Here is a 27,819-nt window from a genome sequence, read left to right on the forward strand (position 1 = left end):
TACCTTTGCTGGTCATCAAAAATTAGGGGAAGCCCCAAGTCATTTTTTTCATTCATTTATTAGCTTAATAGAAGTACAGTAAACAACACACACAAAGCGCTAATTATATAGCTTATGGATATCTATCTAGCTATCCATCTTCCCCATATCTAGCTAGCTATACATCTACCCCATATCTAGCTAGCTATTTATCTACACTTTATCCGTCTATCTACCCCATATCTTTGCACATCTCAACACAAACATCTGTCACTTCTATTCAGATACGTGTCACACGGACAGCACAGGGATGTCACACTATGTCATCCGTGTGCAGGACGTATTGACATTTGTGCTGCCTGAAAAAAAACGGACATGTCTACATGTGGGTCACATGGACATGTGCGTAGCTCCATAGTTGATTACGTGTTTGCATGTGTGTCTCCGTTAGGTGTGAAAACTGTCACCACATGTACTGATGTGTGAAGGAGACCTTAGGGATCAGAACAAGGAAAGAAAGAGTTGTCCAAAGATCCCCACCTGGCGGACAAGGAACACAGAATGTCCAGTTTCAGGGAGGACAGAGAACACAGGCTTTGCTGAAATAAGTGCAAGACAGAAGCTGATCCTGTGCTAATATATGAGCTAATAAATACATATTGGCCATGGATACACAAAGAGCTTGAATCCAGCCAATGTTATGGGGAGAGACACCCCCCAACAAAAGAAAAATCAGAAAATTGGATTGCATTTCAAGAAGACTAGTTTGAAGACTGAAACTTAGTGCAATTTTATTTATTTAAGGTAACAACTGAGAAAAATCATTTTTGTAATGTGCAACCACAACACACTGGCTTTTAATGCAGACCAGTCCAGTAGAGGATACAAGTAAATGCCAGCTCACCTGTTGGCTGGGGAACTGACACAAGACTGAGGTGATATTACTGGCATACTGAGCCATGACTTTACGTATAGATTTTTCTACAGTAGGTGGAATTCTTGTGGATACACTTGTCATAATCTCCTGTATCTCTAGAAGAGGAAGGGAAGGATCCCGCAGGGTCTTCATCAGCTTGTGCACCAATTCTTTGACCTTAAATGAAAACAGTTCAGTGATACATTATATCATAAGTGTAAGTAACAATGCAATAAATCACGCCTCATTATCTTTATCAAGCTGGTGTAATTTGTGCCATAAACTGAAACGGTCTTTCATGACTGGGATCATATTTATGTGTATAAGACACTTTCTGCGCTTTGTCCAAGTAGGCGTGATCTCACTGAAAAAGGGAATGGCTTACCCGGTACTGGGCAATGGCCTAATGTGCCACACAGTGGATCAAAAAATGTTCCAGAACTGTGAAAAACATTTCAAACGCAAAGTAAGCAAACTAAAAAGTGGTGAAAGCTTAGTCTAGACAGGCTTAAAATATGACAATATGAATTATCAAACAGCATAAACCATTATAATAAATGTAGTGCAATTTCAGACTCTCTAGTGACTAGTCAAAGTTTGCATTGTCTAAGAACTGCAAAATATTTATAAAGTAAAGTAAAATTAAAAACTAACTTTGGAAGTGAAGTATGGTTCTGGTAAACAGTATCCATTCATCACATTTATCAGATTCTCAAGGACATTGTGGAAGACCTGGTGAAGCTTTTCTCCAATGATGGGCAGGGTTTGCTGCGGAAGAAGGTCTCCAGTGTAAAGTTCTGCCTAAATATTAAATAGAGAGAACAATTTAATCCACCACCCCCAAAAAATAAATAAAAATTGGTAACTTGACAATTAGTGTTCTTTTTAAAGTAATACAGACAGGATGTACGATCATACATACAACTGTACAGATATCTGGACACAGTATCTATTACTTACTTGATGGACTTTTGATGGGTCATCCAAATCAATACGGGCCATAACACAACCAGATTCTAGGACAGCTCCAGGACGCTTTACATAGTGAATATGACCAGACTCCTGTACTAGTAATGTCATAACCATCTTCATTACCTGCAAACAACCCATTCAAACATTAAGGCAAAAAAAAGCATTGAAGCATATAAATGAAACAAATTAAAAATTTGTCTTTTTATAGTGCCTTTTCTCATACCATCCATTGGGCAACACAGGACCATGGGATATAACTGTTGCCACTAAGAGGTGGACACTAAGTACAGTAATTAAGTTTTTGCTAGTCCCATCAGCAATACAACTCCTGCAGTCATTGACCCAGTGAGTTTGTAGCTAGCAGTAAGAATAAATGCGTTAATTTGACAATCATAGATACCGAGATTGATGAAAACTCTTGTAGAGAACGGTCATAATTCCAATTAAAAAAAGGGTAACAATGGTTGGGCACTGTGTCACCCAATGGACGGTACGAAAATAGGCTTTCACAGGTAAGTACAAAAAGCCAAATGCCTCATCCATGCCATTGGGGGGACAAAGGATCAGGCAACATTCCAAAGCAGTACCTAGGACAGTGATGGCAAACCTATGGCACGCCTACTCTCTTCTCAGCCTGTGCACCATAACCCTCATCACTACCGCCACTCTCCTCTGCAGGCCCGCAGGCCCATCAGGCTGCAAGCCTGCTGAGTAGGGTGAGGGTGGTGGTGCTAGTGCTGAGGGGATGGCATGCGTGCAGAAGAGACTGGTGGTGGCAGTAATGGTGATGAGATGGCGCGTGTGCCCACAGATAGGATTGATATATGAAAAGTCCGGAGCAGCGGGGGAACAGGCAGAGGTGAGTAGTTAGTTATTTTTTTTAGGTGGGGCCTTTATACTGTATGGAGCACTATGTGGGCACATTATACTGTATAGAGCACTATGAGGGGCCATTATACAGTGTGAAGTACTATGTGGGGCCATAATACAGTATGAAGGACTATGTGGGGCCATTATACTGTATGGAGCACTATGCGGGGCCATTATACTGTATGGAGCACTATGCGGGGCCATTATACTATATGAAGGACTATGTGGGGCCATTATAATGTATGGAGCACTGTGCGGGGCCATTATACTGTATTGAGGACTATGTGGGGCCCATTACACAGTATTGAGGACTATATGGGACACATTACAGTGTTTTGAGGACTACGTGGGGCCATTATACTGTATGAAGCACTATAAGGGGCCATTATACTGTATGGAGCACTATATGGGGTCATTATACTGTATGGAGCACTATAAGGGGCCATTATACTGTATGGAGCACTGTGGGGCCATTATAGTGTATGAAGCACCAAGTGTAACCATTATACTGTATGGAGGACTCTGTGGGCCCATTATACTCTATGGAAGGCAATACTGTATGGAGGACAATGTTTGGCCCATTACACTGTATGGAAGAGTATGTGGGGCCCATTACACTGTATGGAGGACTATGTGGGACACATTACAGTGTATGGAGGAATATGTGGGGCCATTATACTGTATGGAGCACTATAAGGGGCCATTATACTGTATGGAGCAATATATGGGGCCATTATACTGTATGGAGAACTATATGGGGCCATTATACTGTATGGGGGGCTATAAGGGGCCATTATACTGTAGTGAGCACTGTGGGGCCATTATACTGTATGAAGCACTAAGTGTAACCATTATACTGTATGGAGGATTCTGTGGACCTATTATACTGTATGGAAGGCAATGCAGGGACCTGTTAAACTGTATGGAGGAAGATGTTTGGCCCATTACACTATATGGAGCACTATGTGGGGCCCATTACACTGTATGGAGCACTGTGTGGGGCCATTATACAGTACTGTATGGAGCACTGTGGGGCCATTATACTGTATGAAGCACTAAGTAAAACCACTATACTGTATGGAAGATTCAGTAGACCCATTATACTGTATGGAAGGCAATGCAGGGCCCCGTTATACTCCATTATGTTTGACCCATTACACTGTATGGATAACTATGTGGGGCTCTTTACACTGTATGGAGAACTATGTGGGGCCATTATACTGTATGGGAGACTTTTTGTGCCCATTATAGTGGATGGAGGGCTGTGTGGGGATTACAGTTGAAGAATTATACTGTGATGGATCACCATTCTTTGTTAGGAGGACTGAGGGGGGACTACAGTAGGGTCATCATATAGTGTGTGTGGAGGGTACTGTGGAGGAATCATACTGTGTTTGGGGGGCAATTTTGTTTGCATTATACTTTATTATCGGTTTAATTCAAGGTTTTTATCCTTTGTTAATACATACTTAAATTAGGCCATATACTTTTTACTTGTTACATAACATATTATATTATTCCAATATAATTCCAAAAGTTAATCATTTTATTTGATAAGGAAAAACTTCATAGATTTTCTTAAGAGTTGGAAAGGACCTCCAGGGTCATCGTGTTTTCAAATCCACTGCTCAATGCAGGATTCACTAGCCCATCTCAGACAGATGTCTGTCTGCCGGTCACTGCCGTCTGCTAATGGGACTACTACTCCCATCAGCCTACGCCTGCTGCCTCTAATAACAGCGAGAGAAGGCGGCGACTGATGGGAGTATTCATCAGCCGGTGACTGCGCTCTAAATAAATAGTTTAAAATAAAAAAAGCCTCAGTTGTCATCTTTAGCAAGGTTGGTTATCAAGAATAGAGAGGTCCCCACGCTGTTTTTTTCAAAATTATCCTCATTTTGGACAATTAGCCAAAGCAGACAGCTGGGGGGCTTGTATTCTCAGGCTGGTAAGAGGCCATGGATATTTACCCCCTCCAGCCAAGCCTAAAAATAGCAAACTGCAGCTGCCCAGAAAAGGCGCATCTAATAGATGTGCCAATTCTGGCGATTTGCCCAACTCTTCCCACTTGCCCTGTGGCAGTGGCAAGTGGGATTCATATTTGTGGGGTTGACGTCACCTTTGTACTGTCGAATGACATCAAGCCCCCACAGCTTAGTAATGGGAGGCGTCTATAAGACGCCTCTCCATTACTAACCCTATAGTTATATTGTAAATAAACATCCGAGAATAAAGTCCTTTATTAGAAATAAAAAAAACTTTTATTTTTTTATTTAAAAATAAACACAGTTATGCTCACCTAACACCCATTCCAGTGAAGCCATGGTCTCCTGTAAAAAAAAACAAAAACAAAAAACAAAAAACAACAACAAAAAACATATCCCTCACCTGTGTGTCATTCTGTACCATGCTGTAATCCATGTCTGGGATAAACAGTTTTCAATCTGGACGGTGCCAAGATGCGACCGTCCAGGCTGAGAACCACTAAGGAATGAGCTGCTGTGAGCTCAGTCCCAGTGACTAGCATAAATGTCATCGAGGTAACTGCAGGTCACTGAGGCTGCATTCCCAGATGAGCCCCTGAACTGCGGTGACCTCCATGAGATCACAGCTAGCACTGAAGCAAAAAGTCTCTCAGGCAGGTGGTAATGATTTTAATGCCGATCATACACATGACAGCATGGCAAACAATGGATGTTCGGGGCCTCTGTTCAAGTGTATGGGGTCCGGGTACCCGAACCAAACTTTTTTTTTTTTTTTTAACTGTTCAGCCGAACCCAAACATCCAGAGGTTCGCCAATCACTACAGAGGAGCTTAAACAGAGATGACTGCAGAACTTCAGCCACCAAATTGAGATCCAAAAGTAAAGTATAATGACGATAAGGATTGGTTACATGGCCATTTCCTACTAAAACACTAACAGCTGGCTTGCAGGCCAGAGGGCGTTAGAACAAAATAGAAAAGGTTGAAATCGGTCACTTAAAACAGCTCAGACTCAGGTTCGAAAACAATAATTCCAGGAGAAACCTGCATTAATTGGACATGCAAGTCTTCCAAACAACAGTAACACAATTAAATGAAGCATAGCTAAATTGGGATGGAGAAGAGGCCCTTAGAGAAAATCTTGCCAGAGGATAATGTTTGAGGTTGATGAGAACTATGTATCATGCTTTCTGGGTCAATCTAGGGCAATGAGGAATACTGGTAAGCCCCTTGCTTTGATTTTCCTGTGCACCCGAGGAAGAAGAGAAGGATAAATGTAGGTTAGTTCAAACTGGCAACAGCAGATGACCAAAATGTCTGCTGTTAGACCAGGATCCTAGGATCTGGACATGAAGCTCAGCAACTTGTGGTTGAGCCTGTGGAAACAAACTCTCAAATCTAAGAATCTGGTGCACAAGGGAGAGCCAGACATCTTTGAACAGTAAAAGATGTCATCCCCACTCTGACTTGGAGGAGTGGGGAACAGCCTTATTGTGGAGGTTGACCTGGCCCAAGGAAAACTTTGATGTCTGTTTGTGGGGAGGCCAGGAGGGACGTGGGTTAATAAGGGCCTTCTTTCTGGTCCCAAGCTTCTTGTTTCTGAATCACAACCAGGCTGGAGAAGCAGAAAAAATGAACAAAATTGATATCTGTATCTTATTTGCTGGAGAGGATGGGTATATTTTCCCACTTCTGAGCAAATTTCATCCATCAATTTGTCGAATAGGTAAGACCTGCAAATTAAAGAGCCTTATTTGAGGATCCTTCCACAGACCTGCATTTAAAGAAAAAAGGTGACAAGGATGGATACGGAAAGAGTAGAAGACCATGGGAGAAGCCTAGAGGCATCAACGGTTGCTTTGCAGATATATTTGCTGGTTCCGTATCTGCTGAGCAGCACTTGCTAAATCCTAGAGAGGAATTGCGAAGGGGCAGCCAATTTGGATACCAAACATTGAGTAGCATATATAACATCCATTCACTGTACAAAGTCCAGTTTATTCATAACTTCTATAAAATAGCATGTTTTGAGGGTTAAAAATTTACTTTATTAAGAGTGGTCTGGTCAAAGTTGAATTTTATCCTAAATCTATTTAATTTAACAATCCAATCACTTTTCAATTATATGCTTCAATTAAAAATTGCCTACCTCTGCACCTCTACTCTATCTTCCAGCTTTTTTTAACTGTTCTAAATAACATTTGTTTGAAGATCCCCAGTGCATGTTAGGGAACTCAAACAAGATGTTATGAAGGGGCTGGGGTTGCTTTTACTGTCACAGCCCCAATACAAAGAATCATTTGTGACATCCATTTCAGGGGCTGAGCTAGTTCCTGCTCTACTGAGCATGAGTCTGTTGCCAATTCAGACGTATGCACAGAATGTGCTTTCTGCGCACAGTTGTATATTCCCTTGAATGCGCAGTGACAGTGCGCTTCCTTGATGGGTCTAATGAGACGTGGTGAGCCAGCAGTAGGGCACTGTCAGTGCACACTGAAAAGGACAGAACTTGGCAAGCAGGGATAGGAGAGGCAAGCCGAGCCCCCAAAGGGAAACATAATTAGTGATATCTGGTTCCTGTTCAAATTTTACTGTATAAAATACTTCATTACGGTTTATTTATTTTTATTTTTTTTATCTCACACACTGCATATCAATGTACTATGAATTTATTGGGACAATATCATACTACTCTTATCTGGTGGTCTTTTATTTTCTATTTTCTAATGTCAGTATTCATTGTTTATAAACTCAGTAATTATTCACTTAACCCTATGCACAATGATTAGCGCACTCTTTCAGTAGGATAAGCAAATTTAGGAGCTGTTTTTACACCTTCATTGCAAGTTACATGTGACCTCTGGGTTAACCCATCACTTTCTATAAACTTGACAATGGGGATTTAAACACCCAAAATGCGCTATTTTATTGAAGGCACTAATAAACTGGACCTCTATGGTACTCACATTTTGGTAACCAAACTGGCTATCACTTCGCAATATCTTTATGCCCTTTTGCTGGTGAGGCTGGCACCCCGAATCAGAGATCTTACAAGCAGACAAGGTGAGCACCCAATTTTAAGTCATCTCCTTTTCCTTTATCCTCACCCAAATGAACTAAGCTGCTGTAGCGCCAGTACTCTTCTGTTTTTTCCACATCACTGTACCTACCTAAATCCTTGAGAAAAGGCCCAGAGAGAATGCCATCACGAAATGGTTTTGTCCAGTTTGTGGTGGCCTTACCAAATCAGCAATGGTAAACATTTGTTAGGAGTCAAGTTCCTGCCCCTGCACAGGGGAAATCTCGAACCACCTACGCTGCGGTCTCCCATTCTTCTTCAGCCGCAGTGGAACCTGCTCAGCGGAGACGTCGGTCCCAGCGTCTGGCTCAGGCAGATACTGTGCGCTTGGTTGCTGCTGCCCTTCCAGGCTCAGCCATTGTAGCCAGTACTGGTCAGCGGCGAGCAGACGCTTCTGGGACTAAATCCTACTTTTCTACTTCTGAGCATGCCCAAAGGAGGACCTTTCATTGGAGGTCGGGGATCACACGCTCAGGTCCTGTAGCAGCTCCCATTGGTCCTCTAGGAAGGTTCTGAAGTTGCTGCAACCATAAAAGGTTTGCATGGCCGCACGGCCATGCGCTAGTATCATTTATGTTTGAGCTTTTCGCCAGTGAATACTCTGCCACACAGGCTATATGTGGAGCGTGTCCGTCTAGCCGTGGGAATTGTTCAGGCAGGCAGCTAGCGTCAGTGGGGGCAATTAGTCGCTTGGCTTGGCTCTGGTTCCTTCTTGTGTGCGGTTAGCACAGAAGTGTTCCGAGCAAGCACAACCCTAGTTAGGGTATTAGTCCCACTTATATTACACGACTGTGAAGCAACAGGGTTCGTCCTTGCACTGACCGAGTGACGGAACCCACGTCTAATTTGGCACTGTACCGCCATATGGGGCCGCCATTTCACTAGCAGCAGGTCTCTCTCCTGCACGGTGGACCCCGAGCTGCGAACGCACCAATATCAACTTCACATTTACTCAGTGCGTTCCGTCAGCCGTACCAGAATACTAGCGCCAGGGTTTGGCTAGTAAATGGCGGACGATCAGCGTCTACAACGGTACATCCAGCAGCTGGAGGGTAGGCTGACGGCTCTAGAACGCACAACCTCAGCTCTCAGCTGTGGATGTTACCACAGTCGCTGTTAAGGCTGCTAGCGTAGCTGCAGCCAGTTTGTTCTCTGCCACCCCTGCACCGACATTATCCAGTCTACCGTTACCAGACAAGATTGCTGGTGACAGTAAGCTACGTCGGGGATTCGTAAGCCAGTGTGCCATACATCTAGAGCTCCTGGCTGCACGTTTTCCTAAGGAACGGGCTAAAGTGGGATTTATCATATCCCTTCTGTCGGGCAGGGCGTTGGAGTGGGCAACGCCGTTGTGAGAGCGTGATGATCATGTGGTGCAGAGTGCTCCTACCTGGACTCTCTGAAACAGGTCTTTGTGGGACCTCGTGTCACCCATGATACGGCGCTCCAACTGCTGGCATTAATACAGGGCTCGTCCATGGTCAGCCAATTCGCCATCCACTTCCGGACTTTGGCATCAGAGCTGGAGTGGCCGGATAAAGTCCTTATTCCGGTGTTCTGGAGGGGACTGGCTGACCATGTGAAGGAGGCCTTGGCCACCAGGGAGATTCCCGCCACACTGGAGGAGCTTATATCTATATCCACCTGCATTGACCTTCGTTTTAACGAGCGATGGTTGGAGCGGACCCAGTGTAGGCTGAGGTTCCGATTGGCTCCTACCTTCGCCAGTCCTCTGGAATCTCCTGTTCAGGTGTCTGACTCCCATGAGGCCATGGAGGTTTCTCGAGCGTGACCTAAGTCCCGGGCCGCTCGAATACCCGTGGTCTGTAATGTCTGCCAGCAGTTAGGACATTATGCCAATAAATGTCCCCAGCGGTCGGGAAAACAATCGCGTCTAGTAACAGTAGGAGGAGGTTCACTAGACACAGCAGCGTTTTCTCCTAAACTGTCCTTTAAGGGGACAATTATCATTGGCCTATCCACTCTTACGGTAGAGCTTTGAGTGGATTCGGGGGCGGAGGGCAATTTTATGTCATCTGCCTTCGCCCAACGTCACACAATACCCCTGGTGATGCTCACCAACTGGTGATGCTCACCAAGCCAGTAACCGTACAAGTGGTGAATGGGTCGACACTGCCCTCACAGATTACTCACCAGACCATCCCATTTACTCTATGTCCCCATCTCATCAGGAGATTATATCCTTACTTGACATTCCTGAGGGAATTGATGAGGTCCTGTTAGGGATACCTTGGCTTCGGTATCACTCCCCTCAAATAGAGTGGTCCACAGGCAGAATTTTGGGGTGGAGTAAATCTTGTGAAGGTAGATGTCAGAGGGAGTGCGTTCAGGTTGCTACTAAAGAGGTACCCGCAGATCTTTCATCTCTCCCCAAGCATTATCGGTCCTATGCGGACGTGTTCTCCAAGAGGGCTGCAGAGACCCTTCCGCCTCACCGCCCCTATGACAGTCCTATAGACCTCTTGCCTGGTTCTGAGCCTCCCCGGGGTCGATTCTATCCGTTATCTCTCCTGGAGACGGAGGCAATGTCTCAGTACATCCAGGAGAATCTGGCAAGAGGATTCATTAGGAAGTCAGTCTCTCCTGCAGGGGCTGGGTCCTTCTTCGTGCAGAAGAAGAACGGAGAACTACGTCCATGCAAAGACTACAGGGGTCTTAACGCCATCACTGTTAAGAATAAGTATCCGCTGCCCCTGACATCTGACTCTGTACTTGTACTGACCGAGTGACGGAACTCGCGTCTAATTTGGCATTGTACCGCTATATGGGGCCTCCATTTCACTAGCAGCAGGTCTCTCTCCTGCACAGTGGACCCCGGGCTGCGAACGCACCAAAATCAACTTCACATTTACTCGGTGCGTTCCGCCAACCGTAACAACATTAGCCTGATCTGGCAACTTAAAAAAAATGTTTTCCAATCTCGAAGGTCCTGGCAGTAGACTAATGAGCCGATCATGTGACGGGGGTCGGCGATGCGAGCATTTCCGGGCGCGCGGCCGGAAGCGTCGGTTAAATGCCGCTGTCAGCATTTGACAGCGGCATTTAACTAGTTAATAGCGGCGGGTGAATCGCGATTTCACCCGCCTCTATTGCGGGCACATGTCAGCTGTTCAAAACAGCTGACATGTCACAGCTTTGATGCGGGCTCACCGCCGGAGCCCACATCAAAGCAGGGGACTCGACCTCCGCAGTAATAGTACGGCGGAGGTCAGGAAGGGGTTAAGATCCCATGAAACCACAGGAGCCCTGTACGGAGGGACAGCATGGGCTACTCCCTGAAGGAAGGTCTTGACCTGTGGCCGAGAAGATAACGTCTTCTGGAAGAGAATGGAGAGCTCAGAAACCTGGCCCTTTAAGGAACTAAGTGCAGGGCCCGAATCCAGTCCTGCCTGAAGGAAGGCCAAAATGGAAGGAAGGGAAAAGGACATAGGTGGAACGTGGTTGGACTCGCACCAACGGAAGTAAGCCTTCCAGGTACGATAGTAGATCCTGGAAGATGAAGGCTTCCTAGTCTGGATCATAGTGAGAATCACCCGATCCGAAAGGCCGGACGCTCTTAGAACTGCGGTGTCAACAGCAACGCCGTTAAACTAAGCGACCGAGAATTCGGGTGGGAAATCGGACCCTCTTAGAACTGCGGTGTCAACAGCAACGCCGTTAAACTAAGCGACCGAGAATTCGGGTGGGAAATCGGACCCTGAGACAGCAGATCGAGTCTGTCTGGAAGCCGCCAGGGGGCGTCCGCGAGAAGATTGACGAACTCTGCAAACCAAGATCTCCTGGGCCAATCCGGGGCGATCAGAATGACCAGCACCCCTTCCGCCTTGATCTTTTTCAACAGCTTGGGAAGCAGATAGGGGAGCACGAACTGCGACCAAAAAATGGCCAGAGCGTCGACGCCCACTGCGAAAGGATCGCGGGACCTGGAGACGAACCGAGGGACCTTCCTGTTGATTCGGGATGCCGTGAGGTCCACATCCGGAGTCCCCCATCGAAGACAAATTTGATGGAAGACCTACTGATGCAAGGACCATTCCCCTGCCGCGAGGCCCTCGCGGCTGAGGAAGTCGGCGGTCCAATTGTCCACGCCGGGGATATGCACCGCGGATATCACCGGGACCGATACCTCTGCCCAAAGGAGGATCTTGGATACCTTCGCCGAGAACTCTGAGTCCCCCCGGTGGTTGACATATGCCACTGCTGTGGCATTGTCAGTCTGGATTCGAGTTGGCAAACCCCTGAGAATCCTTTCCCAGTGAAGAGACAGAAAGATGGCCTGAATCTCAAGGACATTGATTGGCAGAGATGACTCCTGCGCCGACCAACGACCCTGAACAGTCAGGTGGCGGAACACAGCACCCCAGCCGAGCAGGCTGGCATCCATCATCACCACCTGCCAGTGAACTGGAAGTAAGGACCTGCCATGGGAGATGAGAGGTGACGTCAGCCACCAATTGAAGGACCGTTTGACCCGGGGAGAAAGCAGAAACGGACGATCCAGGGAGAAGACAGACCTGTCCCACTGTGATAGAATAGCCTGCTGAAGAGGTCTTGAGGGAAATTGGGCAAAGGGAATCACCTCCAATGTTGCAACCATCCTCCCCAGAACCTTCATGGCCGATCGGAAGGAGGGAAGCCAAGGACCCTGGAGCAGGCGAACCTCCCGGCGAAGGATAGATCTCGTCTTTGGGAAGGAAGACATTGGTCTGACGAGTGTTGAAGAGCATCCCCAGAAAAACGAGGCGCTGAGAAGGAACAAGACAAGATTTCTTCCTGTTGACAAGCCACCCGAAACAGGCTAGGGTGTCGAGGACGATGGACAGACTTTGGTGAGCCTGAGAAAAGGACGGAGCCTTGATGAGTATGTCGTCGAGGTACGGAAAAAGTACCAGGGCCCTGACCCTCAAGATGGCTATCAGCGCTGCCAGATCTTCAAGAAAACCCTGGGAGCAGTTGCAAGACCGAATGGCAGGGCGACAAACTGAAAATGCTCCTGAAGTACTGCAAAAGGCTGGAATCTGTGATGTCCTGGGAATATCGGGACATGGAGATAGGCGTCCTGGATGTCTATGGAGCACAGAAATTCCTGAGCCTCCATGGAAGCAATTACTGAAAGAAGGGATTCCATCCTGAAGTGTCTCAGACGAACCCTCTTGTTCAGCAACTTGAGATCCAGAATGGGACGAACCTTGCAGTCTTTCTTCGGTACCACAAACAGGTTCAAATAGAAACCTGTGAACCGTTCTTTTTCTAGAACGGGAACGATCACCCCGGATTTGAGGAGGGAATCGATGGCTGCAAAGAAACCCGGGACTAGAGCGGGGTCTCTTGGAAGGCGGGATTCGAAAAAACGATCCCGGGGCCGAGAAATTAACTCTATTTTGTATCCCTGACCCATGCGTCCTCCACTGAGGTGATCCAGACATCCCTGAAGAAGAGGAGACGGCTGCCCAGCTTGGGAGGTGCGCTGGGGTCTTGCCGTGAGTCATGCTGAGGTGGATCTTCCAGTCCTAGACCTGGAGGATCTACCTTGGGAGTAGCGGAAACGCCAGGAAGGAGTGGATCTAAAGGATACCGTCTTCTCTTGACGTGCTTGTGGTCTCTGCTGCTGCTGGGAAAAGGAGTTTAACGCCGCGAAGCAACGAATAGGCCGAAAGGACCGAAATTGCTACCTACGAGGAGGCCGGCCAGGTTCCGCCTGCCAGGTCTTGCGCCAAACGGTACGACGGATGGCAACATTACTGGACGCCTGAGCGGCACAAGACGCGGCGTCCAGGGAAGTAGAGACCAAATATTCCCCAGCGTGAGAAATCTGGGTGGCAAGTTCCGCCAGCTGTTCTAGTGGAGCTCTGGCCAGAATGCCCCGAAGGAGTTGTTTGGCCCATTCGGATATAGACTTCGAAACCCAGGTGGAAGCAAAAGTCGGGCATAGGGTAGACACAGCTGCTTCAAAGGCCGACTTCGCAAAGGATTCTATGATTCTATAGTTGGAATCTTTCAGAGACGCTCCGCCAGACAGCGGGAGGACTGTGTTGGTGGAAAGTCTAGAAACTGGCGGATCCACAGAGGGAGAAGAAGTCCAGTTGGCGATGAGATCCGGAGAAAAAGGATATAAGACGCCAAGGCGCTTTCCTCTTTGAAAGCGTCTGGTCGGATTCTCTCTTTCTCTGGTCAGAAGCTGATTGAATTCGGGATGAGGAGCGAAAATCTTGGAAGGTGTTTTAGACCGTCTAAACGAAACCGCCTGATCGGCGGGTTCCGTAGAGGAATCTTCGATGCCACAGGTCTGATTGATCGCTCCAATGAGACTCTGAACCATATCCCTCATGCTAGCGATTTGGTTCGCATCCAGCTCCAGATTATCCTCTGAAGGCGCATCAGAGAACGCCTCGCCTGACTCAGGGGAGGAGGACCAGGGAGAAGCCGAACGCAGAGAAGGACCGTGGGGCGATATGGAACTGGAAGAGGACTCAGACCGGCGTTCCTGTCTGGATCTTTTGCGGCCTATAATGGGAGGCTCGGATGGAGGTTCCTGCGACCCGCTGGCTACTGCGGGAGTCTGCAGAGGCAACCTATCAAGCACGGACATAAGTGTCTGTGACACCCGTGTTAGATCCGCTACCAATTGTGACAGAGTGGAAGCCCAGCCTGGAACGAAGGCATCGCTCTCAAGCGGAGCGGCAGGGGGGTCCTGGGCGGTGGGCATAATGGGGTTGCTGCAGGCCTGACAGAGAGGAGAGGACTGACTAGGACCGGTCTTCTGAGCACGCCTCTGTGCTAGGGGTCTTGGTCCTGCTGTCGGATCTATGGGGATACGGGTTGGCAGTACACGCCGTACTCATAGTCCGTATTGTGGGATTACAGTTGTGACTGTTCACACTGTATCCCTCTGGAAAAACCTGAAAGAAAACGACGCACATTGAGGTAGATATGGGTCTAATGAAAGACCCATGTCCACCTCCTACTGACACTAAGCTATACTGAAGTTCATAATGCCAGTCGGTGGGGTGTAGAGGAGGAGCTAACTTTTTTTGTGCATAGTGTCAGCCTTCTAGTGGCAGCAGCATACACCCATAGTTCCTGTGTCCCCCAATGAGGCGATAGAGAAAACACAGATTTCAGAGATGCGTCTTCCTGTTTACTTGCAATGATTGTTTTAGCCGCAGGAGCTTATTGCTCGGACACAATAGCGGGTGAGCGTAAGTCAGTCTCTGCCCCCTTCTGTGATAAGTACCTTACTGTCTGTAGCTATGGGCACTGTAATCCTGCTGTGGGCGGGGGCAGCTCTGTTACATTGCCAAATCTAAAAACTCTTATTGTGGCACTCAGTAAACTAAGTGATACATCGTTGGATACAGGGTCGATTTCTCTACATTATGCTGCTCTCAGGTGAGCTACAAGGAACCAAGGAAAAACAGACATTTGTAGCAGAAGAGTGAGCCTTGTTTTCAGACATGCAACAGGAAGGGCATACAGTCCGGGGGTGAGGGTGGGCATGTGACCTCTGAGGCAATGAGAGCAGAGAAATTAGGTACAAAGAGCAGAGCATCCCCAAGAGATTTACACCTAGATGGGGAAAATCCCACTCCCTTGAAAAGTTGGCATGGCAAGGTACAGGAGCAATAGAGCAGCCTGGCTTAAGCTAGCAGGCAGGAGTTCTGCTGTAGCATGAAATACAAAAGTATGAGAGCTGGAAGGAAAGTCAAAATCAAAAGAATATATGGACATAACTTCATTTAACTTTTATTTCAATTTTAATGTAAAGATGAGGGAAATGAGGAGGGGAGAAATTGCAATTCCGTTAAGTCAATATCAAAAAGTGAGGTAGATGATCACCTAGGAACTACACTTACCTAAATAACTCCGTGGTGGTTTCCACTCATACCAGCAGGGTTCATCCCTTGGTACCATTTTGTGAGGCAGATGGCACCAGCAGGGTCAGAAGCAACTGGCGACCCTATAGCTGGAGGAACGACAACAGAGTAGAGCTCTGCTTTGCCTCAGTTTTTCTTGAGGTAGCGCCAGTAACATTGGTGGTTAACCCCTTAAGCCCCGAGGGTGGTTTGCACGTTAATGACCGGGCCAATTTTTACAATTCTGACCACTGTCCCTTTATGAGGCTATAACTCTGGAACGCTTTGACGGATCTTGGCGATTCTGACATTGTTTTTTCGTGACATATTGTACTTCATGTTAGTGGTAAAATTTATTCGATATAACTTGCATTTATTTGTGAAAAAAATGGAAATTTGGCGAAAATTTTGAAAATTTTGCAATTTTCCAACTTTGAATTTTTATGCCCTTAAATCACAGACAAATGTCACGCAAAATACTTAATAAGTAACATTTCCCACATGTCTACTTTATATCAGTACAATTTTGGAACCAAAATTTTTTTTTGTGACGGAGTTATAAGGGTTAAAAGTTGACCAGCAATTTCTCATTTTTACAACACCATTTTTTTTTAGGGACCACATCTCATTTGAAGTCATTTTGAGGGGTCTATATGATAGAAAATACTCAAGTGTGACACCATTCTAAAAACTGCACCCCTCAAGGTGCTCAAAACCACATTCAAGAAGTTTATTAACCCTTCAGGTGTTTCACAGGAATTTTTGGAATGTTTAAATAAAAATGAACATTTAACTTTTTTTCACACAAAATTTATTTCAGCTCCAATTTGTTTTATTTTACCAAGGGTAACAGGAGAAAATGGACCCCCAGAGTTGTTGTACAATTTGTCCTGAGTACGCTGATACCCCATATGTGGGGGTAAACCACTGTTTGGGCGTATGGCAGAGCTCGGAAGGAAAGGAGCGCCATTTGACTTTTCAATGCAAAATTGACTGGAATTGAGATGGGACGCCATGTTGCGTTTGGAGAGCCCCTGATGTGCCTAAACACTGAAACCCCCTACAAGTGACACCATTTTGGAAAGTAGACCCCCTAAGGAACTTAACTAGATGTGTGGTGAGCACTTTGACCCACCAAGTGCTTCACAGAAGTTTATAATGCAGAGCCGTAAAAATAAAAAATCATATTTTTTCACAAAAATGATATTTTTGCCCCCAATTTTTTATTTTCCCAAGGGTAAGAGAAGAAATTGGACCCCAAAAAATGTTGTGCAATTTGTCCTGAGTACGCTGATACCCCATATGTGGGTGTAAACCATTGTTTGGGCGCATGGCAGAGCTTGGAAGGGAAGGAGCGCCATTTGACTTTTCAATGCAAAATTGACTGGAATTGAGATGGGACGCCATGTTGCGTTTGGAGAGCCCCTGATGTGCCTAAACATTGAAACTCCTTACAAGTGACACCATTTTGGAAAGTAGACCCCCTAAGGAACTTATCTAGATGTGTTTTGAGAGCTTTGAACCCCCAAGTGTTTCACTACAGATTATAACGCAGAGCCGTGAAAATAATTTTTTTTTTTTCTCAAAAATGATTTTTTAGCCCCCAGCTTTGTATTTTTACAAGGGTAACAGAATAAATTGGACCCCAAAATTTGTTTTCCAATTTGTCCTGAGTACGCTGATACCCCATATGTGGGGGGGAACCACTGTTTGGGTGCATGACAGAGCTCGGAAGGGAAGGAGCGCCATTTGGAATGCAGCCTTAAATGGATTGGTCTGCAGGCGTCACGTTGCATTTGCAGAGCCCCTGATGTACCCAAACAGTACAAACCCCCCACGAGTGACCCCATATTGGAAACTAGACCTCCCAAGGAACTTATCTAGATGTGTTGTGAGAACTTTGAACCCCCAAGTGTTTCACTACAGTTTATAACGCAGAGCCGTGAAAATAAAACATCTTTTTTTTCCAACAAAAATGATTTTTAGTCCCCCAAATTTTTATTTTCCTAAGGATAACAAGAGAACTTGGACCCCAGAAATTGTTGTTCAATTTGTCCCGAGTACGCTGATAACACATATGTTGGGGTAAACCCCTTTTTGGGCGCACGGGAGAGCTCGGAAGGGAAGGAGCACTGTTTTACTTTTTCAACGCAGAATTGGCTGGAATTGAGATTGGACGCCATGTTGCGCTTGGAGAGCCCCTGATGTGCCTGGACAGTGGAAACTCCCCAATTCTACCTGAAACCCTAACCCAAACACACCCCTAACCCTAATCCCAACGGTAACCCTAACCACACCCCTAGCCCTGACACCTAACCCATAATTCTAATCCCAACCCTAATCCAAACCGTAAATGTAATCCAAACCCTAACCCTAACTTTAGCCCCAACCCTAACTTTAGCCCCAACCCTAACTTTAGCCCCAACCCTAGCCCTAACCCTACCCCTAACCCTAAACGTGACTGAAATACGTGGCACTGAAATACGTGGCACTGAAATACGTGGCACTGAAATACGTGGCACTGAAATACGTGATACGTGGCACTTAAATACGTGGCACTGAAACACGTGGCACTGAAATACGTGGCACTGAAATACGTGATACGTGGCACTTAAATACGTGGCACTGAAATACGTGATACGTGGCACTGAAATACGTGGCACTGAAATACGTGGCACTGAAATACGTGGCACTGAAATACGTGGCACTGAAATACGTGGCACTGAAATACGTGGCACTGAAATACGTGGCACTGAAATACGTGGCACTGAAATACGTGGCACTTAAATACGTGGCACTTAAATACGTGGCACTTAAATACGTGGCACTGAAATACGTGATACGTGGCACTTAAATACGTGGCACTGAAATACGTGATACGTGGCACTGAAATACGTGGCACTGAAATACGTGGCACTGAAATACGTGGCACTGAAATACGTGGCACTGAAATACGTGATACGTGGCACTTAAATACGTGGCACTGAAATACGTGATACGTGGCACTGAAATACGTGGCACTGAAATACGTGGCACTGAAATACGTGGCACTGAAATACGTGGCACTATGACTGTCAGAAAATGTTCATTAAACGGTTAGGGGTGAGGTTAGGGGTAGAGTTAGGGTTTGGATCCCTTTATCACCTTGATGGTGGTGGGTGGCTTTTCAGCGTGTTTTTTGTTTTTTTTCGATAAAAACGCATGCGTTTTTAACGCAAACAAACGCATGTGCTTAAAAACGCAAGAAAATACTGCAGGTTGTATTTCTGAAAATGAACGCATGCAGAAAAAAAACGCATGCGTTTGAAAACGCGACCAAACGCGTACAAAAAAACGCATGCGTTTTCAATGTTAAATATAGGGAAAAAACGCATGCGTTTTTTTGTGCAAAAAACGCTTCAGACAAAAACGCAAGTGTGAAACCAGCGACGCTTTTTATAGCAAAAAAGTTTTTGCGTCTCCACATTTTGAGACCTATAATTTTTCCACATTTTGCTTCACAGAGTCATGTGAGGTCTTGTTTTTTGCGGGACGAGTTGACGTTTTTATTGGTAACATTTTCGGACACGTGACCGTTTTTGATCGCTTTTTATTCCGATTTTTGTGAGGCAGAATGACCAAAAACCTGCTATTCATGAATTTCTTTTGGGAAAGGCGTTTATACCGTTCCGCGTTTGGTAAAATTGATAAAGCAGTTTTATTCGACGGGTCAGTACGATTACAGCGATATCTCATTTATATCATTTTTTTATGTTTTGGCGCTTTTATACGATAAAAACTATTTTATAGAAAAAATAATTATTTTAGTATCGCTTTATTCTCAGGACTATAACTTTTTTATTTTTTTGCTGATGATGCCGTATGGCGGCTTGTTTTTTGCGGGACAAGATGACGTTTTCAGCGGTACCATGGATATTTATATCAGTCTTTTTGATCGCGTGTTACTCCACTTTTTGTTCGGCAGTATGATAATAAAGCGTTGTTTTTTGCCTCGTTTTTTTTTTTTTTTTCTTACGGTGTTTACTGAAGGGGTTAACTAGTGGGGCAGTTTTATAGGTTGGGTCGTTACGGACGCGGCGATACTAAATATGTGTACTTTTATTGTTTTGTTTTTTTTATTTAGATAAAGAAATGTATTTATGGGAATAATATATATATTTTTTTATTATTTATTTAGGAATTTTTTTCTTTTTTTTTTTTTTACACATGTGGAAAAATTTTTTTTTTACTTTTTTACTTTGTCCCAGGGGGGGACATGACAGATCGATGATCTGATAGTGTGCACAGCACTCTGTCAGATCACCGATCTCACTGACAGGGCTGCAGGCTTACCAGCGTCTGCTCTGAGCAGACACTCGGTAAGCCACCTCCTTCCCTGCAGGACCCGGATGCCGCGGCCATCTTGGATCCGGGACCTGCAGCCAGGAAGGAGGTAGGAGACCCTCGCAGCAACGCGATCACATCGCGTTGCTCCGGGGGTCTCAGGGAAGCCCGCAGGGAGCCCCCTCCCTGCGCGATGCTTCCCTATACCGCCGGTACACTGCGATCATGCTTGATCGCGGTGTGCCGGGGGTTAATGTGCCGGGGGCGGTCCGTGACCGCTCCTGGCACATAGTGGGTGAGCGCGGCCGATCGCGTATGACGTACTATCCCGTCACCGGGAATTAAGTCCCAGGTCACCTTGACGGGATAGTACGTCATATGGGATTAAGGGGTTAAAGCCTCACTGCTCTTCCCTCCTCATGTGGGACAGCAGGGTGATTATTCAACTCTGTATTCCCAACCTTAATGGGAGAGATGTAAAATACAAAGATGTCTTTCCTCATGCAGATGCCAAGCTAAAACGGATTCAGCTAGTATCTGTAGGCGAGGTACAGCTGGTGGGATGAGCAAACACTTTACTCCTTTGTGAATTCTGATTTTTATTATCATAACCGACTGAATAATTAAATTGCAGTAAAACAGGTAGTGTAGCAAAGTACCTCTATCTCTGCAAAGCAATCTCCTGCACTGACATGTGACCCATCCTCTACTGTATATTGAAGTAATTTTCCAGTAGACGGTGATCTCAGTACAGTGGGGTCTTTTTCCTTTTCAAAAACACATGTCTTGTTCCCGATCGTGACACGATAGCTGCAGAAACAAATAAAGAGGAAAAAACGTTGTTAACAATATTTTAAGAATATTCAATTTGGTTTCAGCGTTTTCATATTAACATTATCATCAAACATTTAATAACTTTTACCAAGATTTCTCCTGAGTTTCAGCCTATATTACATAAGAGCTGCATGCAAGTTGCTATAACAGGCATTTTATTTATTCATCCAAATTCCATTATAAACATATACGCTCTCAGAAGTAGTCATAGGTAGAGTGTATTTTCACGTACAGGAACTAACACAGAGCATGCTAAAATCCAGCATGCTGAAATCCAGCATGCTATACCCACCTGCTGTCAGGAAACAACATTACTTTAAAAGACAATCTTGCAGAAATGACCAGGTTTGATCAATTTTACCACTTCAAGTCATTTTAAAGAGCAAAAATGTGATGGACACTTAGGTAATTAGCTTGTTACAACACCTAGCTATGTTACTGATGAGGAAACCTTTGCAGCAAATAGCAATGCTAGTAAGCATTACTATTGTTTTAATGGTGTGGGGTGGAAAAGGTGTGCAGATTTCAATAATTGTGAAAATGATACTCTTTTCTCTATCGCTCCATTGGGGAACACAGGAAACAATGGGTGTATGCCGCAGCCACTAGAAGTAAAAAATTACAAAAGCATGTAAAAGGTTGGTGTCCCTGGTCAAAATTACTGTTACTGTGAACAGTTAAGCAAGTTGAAGATGAAATTATCTCCAAAAGGCCTAAAGTTAGAAAGGACACATTTCCTCTATATTTTATGCAAAATAAAATATATATATTATAATATATATATATATATATATATATATATATATATATATATATATATATATATATATATATATATATATATATATATATATATATATATATATATATATATATTTACATTTTAAAAATCACAAAAGGAAAATTGGCAGATGTAAAAGTTTGGGTACCCTGTGTTGGTAATACCTAGCAGCACCCCCTTTTCAAGTATCACAGCTTTTAAATGCTTTTTGTAGCCAGCCAAGTCCTTTAACTCTTGTTTTAGGGATTTTCATCCATTCTTCCTTGGAAAATTCTCCCAGTTCTGTGAGATTCCTGGGTCGTCTTGCATGCACTGCTATTTTGAAGTCTAGACTGCGAGGGCCTTTGTAAAACCTTCACCTTTCGCCTTTTGAGGCAGTCTATTGTGGATTTTGACATGTGATAAGGATCATCATCCATTTGTAGAAGCCATCCTCTTTTCAACTTCAGCTTTTTTACAGATGGTGTTATGTTTGCATCAAAAATTTGTGGAAATTTCATTGAATCCATTCTCTTTTAACCTCATTTGTCCACATGACTTGTTTCCAAACTGCATCAAGCTTGTTTAGATGTTCTTTTGCATACTTCTGATGCTGAATTTTATGGTGAGGACGCAGGAAAGGTTTTCTTCTGATGCCTCTTCCATCAAGGCAATACTTGTGCAGGTGTCTCTGAACAGTAGGACAATGCACCACAACTCCAGAGTCTGCTAAATCTTTCTGAAGATCTTTTGCAGTCAAGCGGGTTTCTGTTTTTCCCTCTCTAGCCTAACCCTGAAAGCCGCTATCACTGAAATTTTGCTTGGTCTTACAGACCTTATCTTGTCCTCCAGTGTACCTATTAACTGCCATTTCTTAAATTACATTTTGAACTGCGGAAAGGGCAACAGTTTGCTTTCTGGGCTGCTATAATTTTCTTTTTCAGAGTGCTATGCAGCTGCTTAGAAGAACCCATTGTTGCTGTTTTTTGGCACAAGGTTGGAGGAGGCTGGGTTTTTATACAGCTGGGAAATATGCATCACCTGGCCTTTCCTAAAGATGATAGCAAACAAGCCATAACCCTAACAGGCTAATTTAAGGTCTGAAACCTTGGTTAAAATTATCTGAAAACAAAAATCTCAAAGGGTTACCAGACTTTTGCATCAGCCCATTTTCCTTTTTGTAATTTTTAAAATGTAATGTGTCACCTTTAACTTTAAGCCGTTTAGAGATTATTTCATCTTCAACTTGTTTAACTGTTCACAATAACAGTAATTTTGACTACGGGTGCCCAAACGTTTACATGCCACTGTATTATCAACCAATTGCTATGTACATGTGAGAACTGGGTGTACTCTCATCCCATTGGGAACGCATTACACCATGCATCTACAGTGGGGGAAATAAGTATTTGATCCCTTGCTGATTTTGTAAGTTTGACCACTGACAAAGACATGAACAGTCTATAATTTTAAGGGTAGGTTAATTTTAACATTGAGAGATAGAATATCAAAAATAAAATCCAGAAAATCACATTGTATAAATTATATAAATTTATTTGCATTTTGCAGTGAGAAATAAGTATTTGATCCCTTACCAACCATTAAGAGTTCTGGCTCCTACAGACCAGTTAGACGCTCCTAATCAACTTGTTACCTGCATTAAAGACAGCTGTTTTACATAGTCACCTTTATAAAAGACTCCTGTCCACAGACTCAATTAATCAGTCAGACTCTAACTTCTAAAACATGGGCAAGACCAAAGAGCTTTATAAGGATGTCAGGGACAAGATCACAGACCTGCAGAAAGCTGGAATGGGCTACAAAACCATAAGTAAGACGCTGGGTGAAAAGGAGACAACTGTTGGTGCAATAATAAGAAAATGGAAGAAATACAAAATGACTGTCAATTGACATCAATCTGGGGCACCATGCAAAATCTCACCCCGTGGGGTATCCTTGATCATGAGGAAGGTGAAAGATCAGCCTAAAACTACACGGTGGGAACTTGTTAATGATCTCAAGGCAGCTGGGACCACAATCACCAAGAAAACCATTGGTAACACATTACGCCGTAAAGGTTTAAAATCCTGCAGTGCCCGCAAGGTCCCCCTGCTCAAGAAGGCACATGTGCAAGCCCATTTGAAGTTTTCAAATGAACACCTGGATGATTCTGTGAGTGATTGGGAGAAGGTGCTGTGGTCAGACGAAACAAATACTGAGCTCTTCGGCATTAACTTGCCATGTTTGGAGGAATAGAAATGCTGCCTATGACCCAAAGAACACCGTCCCCACTGTCAAGCATGGAGGTGGAAACATTATGTTTTGGGGTGTTTCTCTGCTAAGGGCACAGGACTACTTCACTGCATCAATGGGAGAATGGATGGAGCCATGTACTGTACAATTCTGAGTGACAACCTCCTTCCTTCCGCCAGGACATTAAAAATGGGTCGTGGCTGGGTCTTACAGCAAGACAATGATCCAAAACATACAGCCAAGACAACAAAGGAGTGGCTCAAAAAGAAGCACATTAAGGTGATAGAGTGGCCTAGCCAGTCTCCAGACCTTAATCCCATAGAAAACTTATGGAGGGAGTTGAAGCTCCGAGTTGCAAAGCGACAGCCTCAAAATCTTAATAATTTAGAGATGATCTGTAAAGAGGAGTGGACCAAAATTCCTCCTGGCATGTGCACAAACCTCTTCATCAACTATAAAAAAGTCTGACTGCTGTGCTTGTCAACAAGGGTTTTGCCACCACTTATTAAGTCTTGTTTGACAGAGGGATCAAATACTTATTTCTCACTGCAAAAAGCAAATACATTTATATTAAATTTATACAATGTGATTTTCTGGATTTTATTTTTGATTTTCTACAGGTGCATCTCACAAAATTAGAATATCATCAAAAAGTTAACTTATTTCAGTTCTTCAATACAAAAAGTGAAACTTCTTATATAGAGTCATTACAAATAGAGTGATGTACTTCAAGTGTTTAATTCTGTTAATGTGGATAATTATGGCTTACAGCCAGTGAAAACCCAAAAGTCATTATCTGAGTAAATTAGAATACTTTATAACACCAGCTTGAAAAAATTATCTTAACATCCGAAATGTTCGCCTAATGAAATGTATGTTCAGTAAATGCACTCAATACTTGGTCGGGCTCCATTTGCATCAATTACTGCATCAATGAGGCTTGGCATGGAGGAGATCAGTCTGTGGCACTGCTGAGGTGTTATGGAAGCCCAGGTTGCTTTGATAGCAGCCTTCATCTCATCTGCATTGTTGGGTCTGGTGTCTCTCATCTTCCTCTTGACAATACCCCATAGATTCCCTATGAGGTTAAGGTCAGACGAGTTTGCTGTTCAATCAAGCACAGGGATACTGTTGTTTTTAAACCAGGTATTGGTACTTTTGGCAGTGTGGACAGGTGCCAAGTCCTGCTGGAGAATTACATTTCCATCTCCAAAAAGCTTGTCAGCAGAGGGAAGCATGAAGTGCTCTAAAATTTCCTGTTAGACGACTGCACTGACTTTTGTCTTGATAAAACACAGTGGACATGGCTCCTCAAACCATCACTGATTGTGGAAACTTCATACTAGACCTCAAGCAGCTTGGATTGTCTGTCTCTCCACTCTTCCTACAGACTATAGGACCTTTGATTTCCAAAGTGTAGTGTGAAGTATCCACAATCAGTGATAATTTCAGGAGCCATATCATATTTTGAAAACATCAGGGAATTGAATCTTATCTTTTTTTCACTAATTCCGTGCAGTTCACTGAAAACGTTTTTTTTAAACTTCCACAGGGTAATTGCTGAATATTAGCACCCTGTGGCCACATATTAAAACTAGTGATGCTTATTTCCTATAGCTTTGAAGAATATTTAATTTGTCTACACAGTCCAGATATTTTACGATCACTGGTCTTTGTCTGTTAGGAGATGACCCTTGTGATGGCGAGTGTAGAGAACCTATTCTGTGTGCTCCTTCTACCTTTAACAAGACTGTGATGCCCATGGAGGTCAGTAATTCCTCCATGCATATCCCCATTAGCTGATTAGGGGTATTGACTTTGATAAGCCAATAATTCTTAGATTATTTCTCCAGGACCTCATAAGTCATTCACTTAAATTAATTGTTGGCTTAGTTTATTAGTTCTACTCAGTTCAGATTTTATTTTTAACAGTTCATCCTCCGTTGAACTGATTTGAATTTGTGATGCACCTATTCTATCAGTGTGTTGTGAAATGGCTGCTTGCATCTGCTCCAGCATGGCAGAGATTGTAAGTTCTAGAGATTGTAAGTTCTACAGATTGTTTGATATCAGGGCAAGGATTTTAGCTACCTCGGCTGTCAGGGTTTTGTAGGAGATGTTAAGACTCATGAGATGTTCATCTCTCCTCTCCTCTGTGTCCTGTGACAGTGGAGCAGTCTGTGAAGAGGATTTAAAGTTTTTTGTTTGTTTTTTTTTTTGTTGTGACATTATGCCTCAGCTGTCTCTCTGTGCGACCAGGGATTTTCTTTTTGGGGTCCAGTTTTTGGTCAGGTATCTTCTCAATCAAACACGGAGGACACCATGGGTCAGTTTCACCTTGCTTTCTTCTTCTATCGCTTGAGCCTGGGAAAAAACAGAGTGGTGGAGATGCAGAGCTGCTCTCACCAGCGACCGTGCAACCATGCGCTGGAAACAGAAGTCCTCTCGTTTATCTTCCAACATGATTCTCGGTCTGTTCTGATAAGCATGGTGAGTCTTTGTCTAAATCTATTTTTGAGGCTTCTGGGACAGCACTCGGCTCATCATTGATAGCCACCTGGGTGTCTATGGCAGTGATAGCTTCCATATAACCAGAGGAGTTTCTCTGCTCTGTAAACATCCAGGAAGCTTACCTTCACATTCCTATCTTTCCCGGTCACCAGAGATTCCTCTGGTTCACTGTTAAGGACTTCCATTATCAGTTTACGGCCCTTCCTTATTATTATTATTTTTGCATTGCTTAAATAGCACTATCATATTCCGCAAGCGCTTTACATACAATATCATTGGTGTCCCCTATGGAGCTCACAATCTAAATTCCCTACCAGTATGTCTTTTTGATGTGTGGGAGGAAACCCACGCAAACACGGGGAGAACATACAAACTTCTTGTCGATGTTGTCCTTGGCGAGATTTGAACGCAGCAAGGCTGCAGTGCTAACCACTGAGCCACCGTGCTGCCTGGTCTGGCCGACAATGAAGTTCAACAGTTTGTGTCCAGATCTCACGATCCCCTAACAATTAATTCTGACAATATCCTGGGCTTAGTTCAGTCTACCTTGTCCATTCCCAAGGCTCCTCAAAAAGATCAAGACAGAAAGCATTCCAGTCATCCTAGTAGCTCCAGACTGGCCCAGAAGAGTTTGGTATGCAGAGATGATCTTCTTGCAGACGTATCCTGGAGGCTCACAGATTGTCCACACCTGCTTTCCCAGGGTCCCCTCTTCCACCAGAGTTCAGTCTCAGTTTAACGGCATGGCTGTTGAAGCTGCAGTTTTGAAACTCGCAGGTTTTTCTGACAAGGTTACTCAGAACATGATTAAAGCGAGAAAACAGTCTTTCTCCAGCACATACCATCTCACTTTGAAATCCATTTTTCCATGATGCAAGACCAATCAGGTCGCATGCCTGTGTTTTTCTCTTCCCTCACTACTGGCCTTCTCACAGTCAGGCCTAAATTATGATCTGTGTCTCAACTCCCTAAAAAGGTCAGGTCTCCGACCTTTTTATCTTCTGCCAGAAGGGCTTGGCCTCTGGTTCCCAAATCAACACTTTCCTACAGGGAGTTGCTCACTTTCTTTCTTCCTATCGGCGTTCCCTAGAGCCGTGGGATTTCATTTTGGTATTGTTCATTCTTCAGGGTTCACACTTTGAACCCATATGTAATATTAGAAGCAAACAAATCTCCAGCGTCAGAGGCATAAAGTCCTTGAATGAGATTAAAAATTTACTTTTAATAGTCCACCTATAAAAAGATGGGTAACTACACACCATAGAGATATATAGCAGTATAGACCGACGCGGTTCAGTGGAGAGCCTTAATCATGGTATATATTTAAACACATACTAAGTTCTCTTTATACATAGTTCCACATTGAGACCCACCTGCAGTTGATCAACAATGAATAAAACATCTGAATTTTAACCCTGTATAGTGTGGGTTAAGCTAGATAGAAAGAACTCAGGTTTTAACAAG

At 44.2% G+C, this 27,819-nt stretch overlaps 1 protein-coding gene across 6 annotated transcripts in view; it reads right to left on the reverse strand.

Moving 5' to 3' along the window:
- Positions 1-27,819, reverse strand: part of ACACB (acetyl-CoA carboxylase beta) — a 240,050-nt gene that overhangs the window by 95,303 nt on the left and 116,928 nt on the right. For all 6 annotated transcript variants that reach the window (XM_077295957.1, XM_077295946.1, XM_077295937.1 and 3 more), the window contains 4 exons: positions 20,657-20,807; positions 1,856-1,990; positions 1,550-1,696; positions 884-1,072 (listed from right to left, as the gene is read on the reverse strand). In XM_077295957.1, the coding sequence (XP_077152072.1) occupies positions 884-1,072; positions 1,550-1,696; positions 1,856-1,990; positions 20,657-20,807 (622 nt within the window). The remainder of the gene's footprint in view (positions 1-883; positions 1,073-1,549; positions 1,697-1,855; positions 1,991-20,656; positions 20,808-27,819) is intronic.

This window comes from Ranitomeya variabilis, chromosome 1, assembly GCF_051348905.1.
Source record: "Ranitomeya variabilis isolate aRanVar5 chromosome 1, aRanVar5.hap1, whole genome shotgun sequence".
NCBI classification, from domain to species: domain Eukaryota; kingdom Metazoa; phylum Chordata; class Amphibia; order Anura; family Dendrobatidae; genus Ranitomeya; species Ranitomeya variabilis.